General features: G+C 30.6%; 1 protein-coding gene across 1 annotated transcript; it reads left to right on the forward strand.

Moving 5' to 3' along the window:
- Positions 1-4,058: 4,058 nt before the first annotated feature.
- Positions 4,059-7,696, forward strand: LOC140883982 (protein GET1). Its single transcript, XM_073290626.1, has 7 exons — positions 4,059-4,258; positions 4,418-4,497; positions 4,995-5,065; positions 6,369-6,439; positions 6,528-6,609; positions 6,852-6,901; positions 7,391-7,696. The coding sequence occupies exons 1-7, from the start codon at positions 4,148-4,150 to the stop codon at positions 7,460-7,462; spliced, it is 537 nt and encodes a 178-aa protein (XP_073146727.1). The 5' UTR covers positions 4,059-4,147; the 3' UTR covers positions 7,463-7,696.
- Positions 7,697-13,005: the final 5,309 nt, after the last annotated feature.

Below are 13,005 nucleotides of genomic sequence, written 5' to 3' on the forward strand. Positions count from 1 at the left end.
ATCGAATGATTGATGGGCTATCATAACCGATATAAATAACGATTTTTCTTTGAAAACCCATTTTTGATCGTTGAGGTGGTGAAATAGGCACATACACCATACATTCAAAAATTCTTAGATGAGAAATATTTGGTTATTTACCAATGCAAGCTGCAATGGGGAGAATTTATAATATGCACTTGGTTTGATGCGAATTAATGCCGCAGCATGTAAAATTGCATGTCCCCATGTAGAAATAGGGAGTTTTGTTCTCATAATTATTGGTCTAGCAATCAGTTGTAGACGTTTAATCAATGATTCAGCTAATCCATTATGTGTATGAACATGAGCAACATGATGTTCAACAGTAATTCCCATTGACATACAATAGTTATTAAAAGTTTGGGAAGTAAATTCTCCAGCATTATCAAGTCTTATTTTCTTGATTGTATAATCGGGAAATTGATTTCGCAATTTTATTATTTGAGTCATTTATCTTGCAAATGCCACATTTCGAGTAGACAATAAGCATACATGTGACCATCTGCTAGAGACATCGATCAATACCATAAAATATCGAAATGGTCCACATGGTGGATGAATTGGCCGACAAATATCATCCTGAATACGTTCAAGAAATATAGGTGATTCTGTTTGGATTTTAGCTGATGATGGTCTTATAATAAGTTTTCCAAGAGAACATGTTTTACACTAAAACTTATTATTCTGAAAGATCTTCTGGTCCTTCAATGGATGACCATGTATATTTTCAATAATTCTTCGCATCATTATTAAACCAAGATGTCCCAATCGATCATGCCAATTGGTTAATATTGAATAATTATTAACCACCATATTTGATTCGATTGGCCTTATATGTGTATAATGCAATCCAGTAGGGAGCATTGATAATTTTTCAACCACATATTTCTTTCCTGATTTATATGTGGTAAGACACATATATTTCTGATTTCCATCAGTTATCGTCTCAGTATCATATCCATGAGAATATATGTCATTAAAACTCAACAAATTTCTTTTCGATTGTGGTAAATATAAAGCATCATTTATCAGAAATTTTGTACCATTTGGTAACAAAAATTGTGTTTTACCACAACCTTCAATCAAGTCTACAGGACATGATATTGTATTCACCATTGTTTTTGTTGGTTTTATTTCCAAGAAATATCTTTCATCTCGCAGAATAGTATGCATTGTACCACTATCCGGTATGCAAATTTTCATGATATTATTTCCATGTTTGCTCATAGCATTTTCCATATCAAACTTCACAAAAATGCAATAAAGAAAAATTAAGTACAATACAAATGTAAAATATAACATGCTTTATAATACAAGAATGCATGAAAAATACAAATTTGTTACAATCTAGTCCCACCAATCTTTTAATCAATGTCTTCGAAATCATTCAAAAAATCTTCAGCATTGAAACTAGTTGAACCAATTAAATGGTCACTATTTTCAACAAAATTGGTCTCTTTTCATTTTCCCTTTATGGATTCTTTATAGAGCTTACAAATGTGCTCAGGGGCTCGACAAGTACGGGACCAATGTTCCGGAGTGCCACATCTATAACAAACACTCTAAGTTCTTTTTGAGTGATTTTCATTTTCACTCATGTTTTCATGCTGCCTTTTTGGTGGGTGATTTGTGACGTTCTTTTGAGATGAGTTATTGAAGTAACTATCTCGATTATATCCATGGCCTCGACCATGACCGTGATCATTTTTACGTCCACGACCACGCCCACGTCCTCGTCCTTGCCCACGACCAAAATCTTGTTTATGCCTTTGATTTTTGTTTTCATTTTTCATTACGACATTTGCTTCAGGAAATGCCGTTGATCCAGTGAGTCGGGATTGATGATTTTTTATTAACAATTCGTTGTTCTTTTCCGCCACAAGAAGACATGCAATGAGTTCAGAATATCTCGTAAAACCACGCACTCTATACTGTTGCTGTAGAGTTATATTTGATGCGTGAAAAGTGGAAAATGTTTTCTCAAGCATTTCCATCTCTGTGACTTCAAGTCCACAGAATTTTAATTGCGAGACTATTCGATACATCGCAGAATTATAATCATTGACTTTTTTAAAGTCTTGAAATCTCAACGTATTCCATTCATCACGGGCGGTCGGAAGTATCACTTCTCTTATATGCTCAAATCTTTCTTTCAACCATTTTCATAAAATCATTGGGTCTTTTTCTGTGAGATACTCACATTTCAACCCTTCATAAAGATGTTGGCGTAAGAAAATCATTGCCTTTTCTTTATCTTGTGAGGTTGATATATTAATTTCTTTGATGGTATCACTTAGACTCAATGACTCAAGGTGCATCTCTACATCGAGTGTCCATGATATATAATTCTTTCCAGTGATATCGAGCGCAACGAATTCAATCTTTGCCAAATTTGACATGGTGGTACTAGAAAAATAACAATGCATTTTATTAGTTAATTTCCATTAATATGACAATACAAAATAATGGAAAAATGAAGATTACAAGTGCGTGTACAAATAGAGAAAAAGTATGTTGTGAAAAATCGCTAGTGAGTACAAGACTCGTGAGCATGATGATCATAATCGTTATGAAAAATAGCCTTAGAAATGCTATCATCTTCATCTTTGAAAAAACCGAGGAGAAATTATTTTGAGAGTGAATTTTGGTGTGATTGAAAATGAGTTTGAGTGAACATATTTATAGGGAAAAAACTAGCCGTTTATGACCGTTTGTGACCGTTGGGGGTAAGAAAAAAAAATGATTGTGTTGAATAAAAATTTGTGATAATCATGCGATGCATATAATGATAATCATAATTAAATAATTATGTATATCATATCACTTTATTATAAGGTCGGTGCCGTAGACATTCTTTTATATAATATTGTGAAATTATACAAATATAATTAGTATAAAATCAGGTATAGTATATCATATCACATTATTATAAGATCGGTGTCACAGACAGCCTTTTATATAATATTGTGAAATCATACAAATATAATTAGTATAAAGTCAGGTATAATATATCATATCACATTATTATAAGAGCGGTGTCACAGACAGTCTTTTATATAATATTATGAAATTATACAAATATAGTTAGTATATATACATAATAAATATATATCATATCATGTTATTATAAGGTCGGTGTCATAGACAACCTTTTATATAATAACATGAAATTATATATTAATATATACACAATAAAAATATATAAACAGTAAAAATGAATATTCTTACTTGTTGAATATTTTTGACTTCTTCTTGTATTTTGGAGCGTCGAAAATTATAGAGAACCTTCGAGCGATCGTGCTGATAACGTGTTGTGAAAAAGTAAAAATTTATGGTAAAAAGTAAAAACTCCAAAACTCAAAATATATCAAACTCTACACTTCACAATATTTTTTTCTCTCAATTCAATTGTATTTTTCATCACAAATAAAGACCTATTTATAGATCCAAATTTGAGATTAGTCCAAAAATTAATATATCATCATTTACATCATCACACACTAATTTTCAACATTTTACAACTCAATATTCAACATTCAATATTCAATAATAATAAAATAATATATTTTCAACAAAACAAACAAAATTTCTATATCATAAATTGAAATAGAAAATGAATGGACGAAAATCATTGAAAAAAAAACTTACATTAAGATCAAAATTATAAAGGTAAAAATACATATGTGATCAAACTTTAATTATTTTTTCAATATGACACTGCTTTGACATAGATACAATGATAAAACACCTTTCAGTATAATCTAAAATTATAAAAAAAAAATTAAAAGACGTCGTATCAATATCGAAACCAAGACACACAAACTTTATATGTTATAAATTGATATAGGAAATCGATGACGAAAATCAAATCATAAAGAAATCAACGTTATAAAGCCTTTTTTAGAAAAATATATTTAAAAAAAAAAAGATCAAATCATCAAAATTACAAAATACACGAGAAATAAGGGTGAATTGATATTCAAAAAGGCATCAAAGAAGCGAATAAAAGAGGGAAATGAACATAAAAGAGAGAGAGAGAGAGAGAGAGAGAGAGAGAGAGAGAGAGATTTGTTTCGTGGATGCCTTGTTCCCATCACATCCCCACATTCGCCGTTCGAAGAATTCAATGGAAGAAACCCTTTCGGAGCGCGGGAAATCGGCGGCCGCCACGGTGATCTTCATCCTCGTCTTCTGTTTCCACTTCGCCTCAAAATACGTCGATTCGTTTAAGAAAAAGGCAATCTTTGTTTCTCTTTCTCTCTCGTTATCGTTTAATCGATTATGATCGGAAAATATTAGATTGCTTTGGAATTGATTTACTTTGATCGCGAAATTAGCATTTTTGTTGCTATTATTTTTTTTCTTTTTTGACGATTTTATTGCATTATTTATGTAGAGAGGATCAATGAGTGAGGTGGATGCTCAATTGCGAGCAGAGATCAGCCAGCTCTTGATGGAGGCTAATTCCTTGTCACAGTGAGTCTTCATTTCTTTTTTGTAAATTCAATTTATCCATAATTTATTGAGAGGCTAATTCCTTATTGTGTAAGTAGTTTTTGCTTGTGAAACAAAAGGCATTCATTCATCATCACGAAATTTTTCCAAAATTGGAATTAACCCATTGTGTTACCTAGATAGTTTAGCCACATCGTCTCATCTGTTATCTCCGCATTCTTGACCCTTGGAAATTTAGGCCATCGAGTGATTTACATGTAGTTTGATGTGGATTGAACAAGTATTTATTGCATGTTTTTCATATGTTATAGTCAAATTTATGCTGTCAGGTGATTTACCCTGCCCCGTTGGTTGTTCGATATGGTGTCTGCTAAATTAGTTTACGACATGGTGTACTGCTTGACAATTTGGCTTCTCTTCAACTTGGAGAACTGGAGGAGCGCATATGATATGTCATTTTACTGTATTTGCTTAGTGTGTGGAATAAATATAGTGATTTTATAATATGGTAATTTCAGGCCTTCAACATTTGCGCAATCTGCAAAGCTAAGAAGGATGGCAGCAGCCAAGGAAAAAGAGCTTGCAAAAAGTAGGATTTCTTTTTAAAGTTATCTCCTACTTTTTTTCCGGTGATCAGCTATTAAGGTCTTGAGGCAATTGGTTAGTCATTATAGATTGATGCAAATCAAAATTTAAATTTTTGTTTTACAAAACAAGTATTAAACAGACACATCCTTTGAAGCACTTATCTTTCAATGGATTAATCATTGGTATAAGCTCTGAAAAATGAGATACTATTCAGCTATTTGGACATGGTACTTTCCTGTGTGGATTGGTGATAAAACTCGCCTTTTACTTGATTTTAGTGCCGTGATTGTGTGGAGAGCATAGTTTAGATCATAAAATGTTAGAACCTAAGAAGGGGTGAATTATGTTCTTTGGCCCCTTTAGCGATTTGTAAAATGAATTTGCAAAGTTTAAAATACGCAAGCGGGAGACTTGTTGGACAATCAAAAGAATAGCAAAAAGTAAAGCAAATAAAATGACAGAAAGTAAATAAAACAATAAAAGAAAAATAGAGAAGAGATTTGTTATGGAAGTTTGACGATGAATCGTCTACGTCTCCCCTTCTCGGTTAAAGGTCGATTCCCATTGATTGCAAGGAGAGCAATTATTGGGAGGGAGATTGTTTGGGCTGTTGTGCGGTTAAAAGATTTGAGTTGCACCATTACCACCAGCTATAGTTTTGGTAATGCGACAAGCGCTCGGTCCTACATAAAACAAAGTCAATAAGATGCTGTTGAGCTTTCCAGTAGGGAAAGTTTGCTGAGTTCAATTGGTCTTGTTGTCAGCTTAAAGCCAAAGGATGATTCCCCTTATTTATTGCTGCCAGCATCGTTTCTTTTTGTTTCCTCTCTTATTTCTTGCTTAGTCGAGCATCGTTGCCTTTTGTTTCCTCTCTTATTTCTTGCTTAGTCGAGCATCGTTGCTTTTTGTTTCCTCTCTTATTTCTTGCTTAGTCGGGCATTTGAACATTGGAAAACACAAATGTCAATGTGAATATGCAGAGCTAATGCACAATTAAGCATTTATGTAATCTTTCTTGATCAGTATTTCTGTATTGTCGAGTTAATGCACTCTTAAGTATTCTTTGGTTTTCTGCTGCCTATGATTTACTTTCATTTTGTGATATTTCCACGTATCAGTGTCTCACTTGGTTTAAGTTGACATTATGCTACGACCAATTCTCATGTTTCGTCGACACGTTTGAGGTTCATGTCTTTTTCTGCCACTATTCATCTTGTCATTTTATCTTATGACATGTTTGCTTTGTTGCATCTGTATTGATCTGTTTGACACTGAAGGTTCTAGTGTTTTGATGTACTTTGCAGATCAAGAACTATACAATAAAGATACGAAATCATCATTTGATTCCTATGAAAAGCTCTTAAAAATTTCAAAGGTTACTCAAATAACACTTGAATTGCTTGAATATCAAATATTGCATTTATTGAAATATTTTGGATTTTAATTCTGCTATTTTTACTCAGTTCTTTTCATATGCTTTGCTGATTTTATGGTTTTGGGGGATGCCGGTGGCTACGATATCTGATCAGCTTGTGCAACCCTTTGGTAATTTTCTTCCTTGTTTCATAATTTTTTCTCCCGTCGGGGATTCTATCGTTCATTTTGGAGTGTTCTGATTTCTGATCACAATCTTGAACCAATTTATTAGGTTCCTTGGAATTCATTGTTTTTGCTCGACCAATAAATATGCTGTATGCTTGTTAATATGAGTGCTAAAAAATTGAGCTAATGCCGTTATTTTTTGTTGATTGGGCAAAAAGGCTTTACATGTAGTCCCACTATTGCAGGTAAGGTGTTATCTTGGAGAGCAGGAAGATCTTTGAAGGACAGTGTGATGGTACATAATTCAAACCTAGAGTTTTAGCTTTTTTGTCTATTCATAATTAAGAATGCCTGCTGAAATTTCGCAATCGTTTTGTGTTACAACAATCTATCGAATTAGATATGAACTTTAAGTTGCTAAATTTATTGAGTGATGGATATGCGACTTCTTGATGCTGCTTTGGCAAAATGAGAGGAAGTAAGATAATGTATGTTTTATTCTAGACCATATAAAGTACTTAGCCCACAAAGATAAATGGGCCAAACATTACTCACAAAGGGGGGTCAATCTCCAGAACAATTTGTTCTTGTTTCTATGTTTTATTGATATCGATCATCATACGAAATAAATTCATGAACACAAGAGTGACAACAGTCACGCTACTGCAAAACGCAACCCTCTTCGTTTACCCACGCCTAAATCAACAGTAAAGAGCGAGCTCGAGTTTTCGTTATGGTTTTTTTTCACATGAGGTCTCTGATTGCTAATAAAATGGTTTTGCAGGTTGGAATCATACCATGGTTGGTACTGTCCACTCGGGTCAGCAAGTTTATCTGCAGGAAGCTACTCAAGTAAATGTAAGGAAGATGACATACATAAGTAAGATTTTGATTAGCCTCCTTTTAGTTTCTCATCTATCCTCATGTAATGATGATTTAGTTGTATGTTTTTGGGGTGTTTTTTTCTTTATCTTTTTTTTTAAATCTCATTTTTTGTTGGCACAAAAATTCAATTTTGATTTGAATATATTTTGTGGTGTAAAATATTAATCATCCATCCTTGAAATTTGATTTATTATTATGTTTTGCTTATTGATTAAAAAAATTGTATTAAATAAATATTTATGTATTGCTTGGATGAATCATTCAATTATACACACATATGCATACATATAATTTTGATATGCTACCCACCCACCGTGTCCATTTCGGTGTCCATCATTTCGGTGCACATATCTCAATTTTTGAATTTTTCTTTGAGAAATTGAAATGACAGGAGATATCAAATAAGATAAATGATGAAAAGAGATATATGAAATATGAAATTGAATGGTTAAAATATATTTTTGGAATTATGAAAAAAGTTTTATTAACATATGGTGAAGTAAAAGAGCTTTGATTTTAATTCATGGTGTGTGAACGGATTAAGAAGGGCGTGCTAGATATATGTAAGAATGGCCAGAGTTCAGCTAGATCGATCCCCGACCTATTTGGAAAGAGTTTGGATAAGTAAAATGTGAACTAGGCAAATAGTGTACATTAAGGCATCGTTCTGTTACTCATCTCATCTTACGTTTTTTTCATCATATTATTTATCTATATATTAACTATTTATATTACATCAATCAAATCATTAATTATTTATTTCACATCAATCAAATCATTATATTCAAATTACTATATTACCCTTTATAAATAATATAATTTTTATTTTATTCATTGTTAAAAGAACAAAATAGTCATTTAATATTTTTATATAAAATTTAATCAATCAAATCAAATAAACCATAATCTATCAATCAAATCCAATATAATTTAACTATCATTTTTTATTTATTTTTTATTACATTATACTACTTATCTATATATTACTTATATCATATCTCAAACCAAACGGTGTCTAAATTTTTAACCTAAATGTACTTGGATTTGATAAGACGTTTTATCATTCATAAAAATCGAGTTATAAAATTCGAGGAGTGTGGGGCGTGAATAAAAAGTTTTGGTTTCGACAATAATATGGATAAAAAACAATCAATCTTTTGACTGATAAAAACTTGAAAAATAATATTTTTGATAAATTATTTCGATGTTAAAACTTAAAAAGGTCATGGAAAAAAGAAGTGATCGATTGGAAAGATTTAAACTCGTAGTTTTAGAATTCAAAGAATAACCCAACCATTGAAACTTTTAAGCTCTCATAGTCTAGCTCTGCTTATTTATGCATCATCTTCATGTTTTCGGCATTTTTTTAGGGTCCGTTTGGATACATAAGTTGTAATATAAAAAACGCTTAAATAAGCTTTTGTTTATTTATGCATCATCTTTATGCTTTCGGTATTTTCTCTTTTAGGGTCAGTTTGTATACATAAGTTGTAACATAAAAAAACGTTTAAATAAGCTCAGGTTTTTTAAGTGATTTTAATATATATATATATATATATATATATATATATATATATATTAAAAAAAAGCAAAATCAGTTTAGTTTAGGCGTCTAGCTCTGCTTATTTATGCATCATCTTTATGTTTTTGGTATTTTCTCTTTTAGGGTCAGTTTGGATACAGAAGTTGTAACATAAAAAAATGCTTAAATAAGCTTAGCTTTTTAAAGTGATTTTATATAAATAAAAAAAAAAGCAAAATCAGTTTTGACGTTTGGAAGCAGAAGCAGAAGCAGAAGCAGAAGCAGAAGCCAAAAAATCAGAAATTATAGCTTTTAAAAAAATAATTTTTTAAGTGTTTTTCTAAAATAGTTTTTCTAACTAAACACTTCAATTTTTTTTAAGAGTAGCACTTTTTAAAAAAAATTGCTTTTTTTTAATTAACTTTTAGCAACCAAACGCATTCCTAATCTAAACTTGGTCAACAATATTTTTTTTTCAAAGATAACGATCTCATCCAGTGTATTTCAAATATATTTTTGTTGCCTAGATCCATTTTCCCAAATCTCCCGTATGTTCCTAGTGTTAACTTGGATGGCACCATTTGAGATCATATGGCCAGAATCCTGGTCATCGAGGATGTTAGCATCGAATTTTACGTTCCTAAATATTATCTTCTTTTAGCCTTTGCATTTTTAGAAACATTTAAATATTACTCATTAACATAAAATATTTTGAGCTATATAACTATTAAACTATATAAAACATGATATTCATGAAGGGAGTGTTTTGGAGAGCTTTTACATATTTAAAAGTGATTCTAGTAGATATTATTTTGAAGTTGGTGAGAAGCTAAAGTAGGGAGTGTTTGGAAATAGAAGTTGAAAGCTAATAAAAGCTAAAATTTAGTGTTTGGAGAATAATTGCTTCCAAGCTTAATTTTTAACTAAATGACAATCATATCCTTATTTGATTATTTAATTTTTGATACTCACATTAAAAAAAAATAGTTTATATATTATTTTGCATTATGAATTTTGTATAAAAAATATTTTATTTTTTATAAGATGAATACTTGAAAAAATAGGCTTTCGTAATTCTTGAAAAAATATAAAAGATTAAAAAAAATATTAAAAATAAAAAAAATTGTATAAATATACAAGATATGTACAAAAATGTATGAAAATGAAATATATATATATATATATATTAAATTCCGATTGTTATGGGAAACAAATGAGCAATTCTGATTGTTTGTATATGATTTAATTTACTTAGATATAAGATATTATTAGAAACGAGTTCAGAAAAAAAAATGGCACGAACAATAATTTTTGCGAAGAACGTTTACTAGTTATATATCATCAACGATAACTTGAATCTCGATTCGTTCTTCGAACCTATCATAAATTTGATTTAGATAGGTGAAGATATACACATTATATTTTGGGAAAGAATAGTGAAATAAAAATTCCAAAAGGTGACAAAACCAGCTCAAACACAGACAATAAAGCTCATGAATCAATGTCTTTCAAGAGTATTCGAGCTGGTGCGAAACGTTGCTCAATAAAAATTTACCCCGTACCATTTGTCTTATTAACATACTTTGTATGTTAACAAAAAATTTACTCGACTAAAAGTAGTCGACGACAATGGTTTCATGGTCATTAAAAACGAAAACATCACTCAATTTACTTAACTAGTATTTTGGAGACCTTTTAAGAAGTATTTTGCGGCTTTTTTTTAACAAATTTTAAATTTTTGTGAAGGAAAAGTCGAAAAACGTTTCCTAAAAATTCTTTCAAATACTACCTTAATCGGCATTGAAAGTTGATGCAGTGAGGTGAGGGTCCACATCATCAACCACAATTACCAGTGAATGTCGGTTGGTGTTGAGACTTCAAACCCATTGAGATCTTTGTTGCATCCCTTTATTCTAATTCAAATTATTTCTAATAATTTAAACACAAATAATAAATATTTAATTATTTAAAAGTATCATATAATATCATTGTAACATCCACGAAGGAAAACTCAGAGCAAACTATAATGCTCCCAAAAATAGACACAAGAAATTCGCGAAAAGATTTGTATTATATCGAATGATATTCACTTGATGTAGTTTTAACCATAGGATGGGAGCGTACCCAAGCCCACACATTGAGGATTGAACGATACCGACAGGTTCATCCTTCGAAATCATCACACTTGGGAGTTGGGATATGATGAAATAAGACTAATAGAAATACTTACTCCGTTTTAATTATATAGTTCACGATTTTTTTTGTTTGTCCCAAATATATAGTCATATACCATATTTAGTAATATATTTTTACACTATTTTACTAATATACCCCTATTAACTATACTTTGAAAATTGTGCAATCATTTTTGAATACATTAAATAGGGATAAAATAAGAAGTTTGTATAAAATTTGTTTTCCCAATATTTTTCTTAATCTGTGTGAAAAAAGTAGGACTATATAAACGGGATGGAGAAAGTAATATTTTTGTAAACATGTCATTATATTATATATAAGGAAAAACTGAAATTTTGATCATGTATGTTTTTTTGGTAATTTTAGTCTTTTTCTGATGTGGCACCAATGCAGTGCTGATATGGAACTGACGTGTATAGTGTCACGTAAGCATTTTCGAAAAAAATGACTAAAATTACCAAAAATCAAAACATGCAGGATTAAATTTTGATTTCTCATTAGGATTTGAACTCAAATCAACCAGTTATCCTCGAGTAACTTTTATTGTTGTGGACCAATTCTTGATTACAAATTTTGATTTATTTTGGTAATGGCACTTATAGGTAGATACAATACATAATTTAATAACAAAAAAAACTTTTTTTTAATATATTTTTAAAAAATGAAAAATAATTATTGCATTGAATTACTTGAAGTAAGTAAAAATTATTAAGTCCCGACTCGTAAATGCGATGTGACTTGAATCTGTGGGAAATGAAGGGTGTTTATATGTGTTGGGCCTCATTTTGTCTGAGCTCATTTCAGTTCCTCTCCGGTCAACCACATATTCCACCTACAATAAAGACCCCACGGGTACCAAACGAATGCTATTAACATTTTAAAAGATGAAAAAATTGTTGGATCGAGTTTTGTTGTTTTATCAAAAACTTATAGTTAGTAAAAACGATGCAACTTGAATAATTTAGGCTATATAATAAATCAAATGTTATGGTTTGATTGTTCTTCTAATCAGTGAAGGATTCAAAAATTAGAGTTGGGGTGAGCTTGAACTTAATCATAAATTATATATTATAAAAAAATTCATTACATTATACTACTCTTAAAAAATAAAAAAAATCGTGTTGTTGGTCTTATATGTTAGTCTTTAGGATTTTTATCATCTATATTGTCAAATTTTAATTTTAGTCCGTTATTTTTATTTTTTTTTTGGCAACTTTCATCTTTTTTACGACTTGGCTATGACATGGAAACAATGCAGTACAGGTATGACACTAAAGTGTATACTGACACATTAGCACTTCCAATAAAAAAAACTAGAATTACCAAAAAAAATTGCGTGACTAAAATTGAAATTTGAAAACATAGAGAATCAAAATCATAAAATGACAAATTTGCAGAGCCAAAATGCAATTTTCCTCCCAAAAATGAAGTTGTGCACTTGAACTAAGAAGATGGACTAGGCTTTCGGTGTGAAAAGTAATTTTTATTGGATTAAGTAAAAAAAACTTACTTCTTACATATGTAATAAAAAAAATTTGGGTTAACTACAGCCTAAGACTAACCTAAGCTAGATTCGTCCTTGCTTCCAACAAAGACAATAATTGCTCTTCAACAATCCGCCTTATCAGTAACTGTATTTATCGCAATCCAAGTTAATCGAACATGTGAGGTTGACTCTTATACAAGTTTGTATAAGATCAGATATTTATCATTATAGCTAGTGTTTACCATGGAACTCAACTTTTTTAAACTTTACAAATATCAAAACGATTCGATCGGTAAAAGAAAAATTATGG

The sequence above is a fragment of the Henckelia pumila genome, chromosome 2, assembly GCF_033568475.1.
Source record: "Henckelia pumila isolate YLH828 chromosome 2, ASM3356847v2, whole genome shotgun sequence".
NCBI lineage: Eukaryota > Viridiplantae > Streptophyta > Magnoliopsida > Lamiales > Gesneriaceae > Henckelia > Henckelia pumila.

Excerpts from the sequence above, each read along its gene's own strand:
- LOC140883982 (XM_073290626.1), top strand. The coding sequence starts at position 4,148 with ATGGAAGAAACCCTTTCGGAGCGCGGGAAATCGGCGGCCGCCACGGTG. Across the intron at positions 4,259-4,417 it reads TCGATTCGTTTAAGAAAAAG|AGAGGATCAATGAGTGAGGT; the intron begins GCAATCTTTGTT and ends TTATTTATGTAG. Across the intron at positions 6,440-6,527 it reads AGCTCTTAAAAATTTCAAAG|TTCTTTTCATATGCTTTGCT; the intron begins GTTACTCAAATA and ends ATTTTTACTCAG.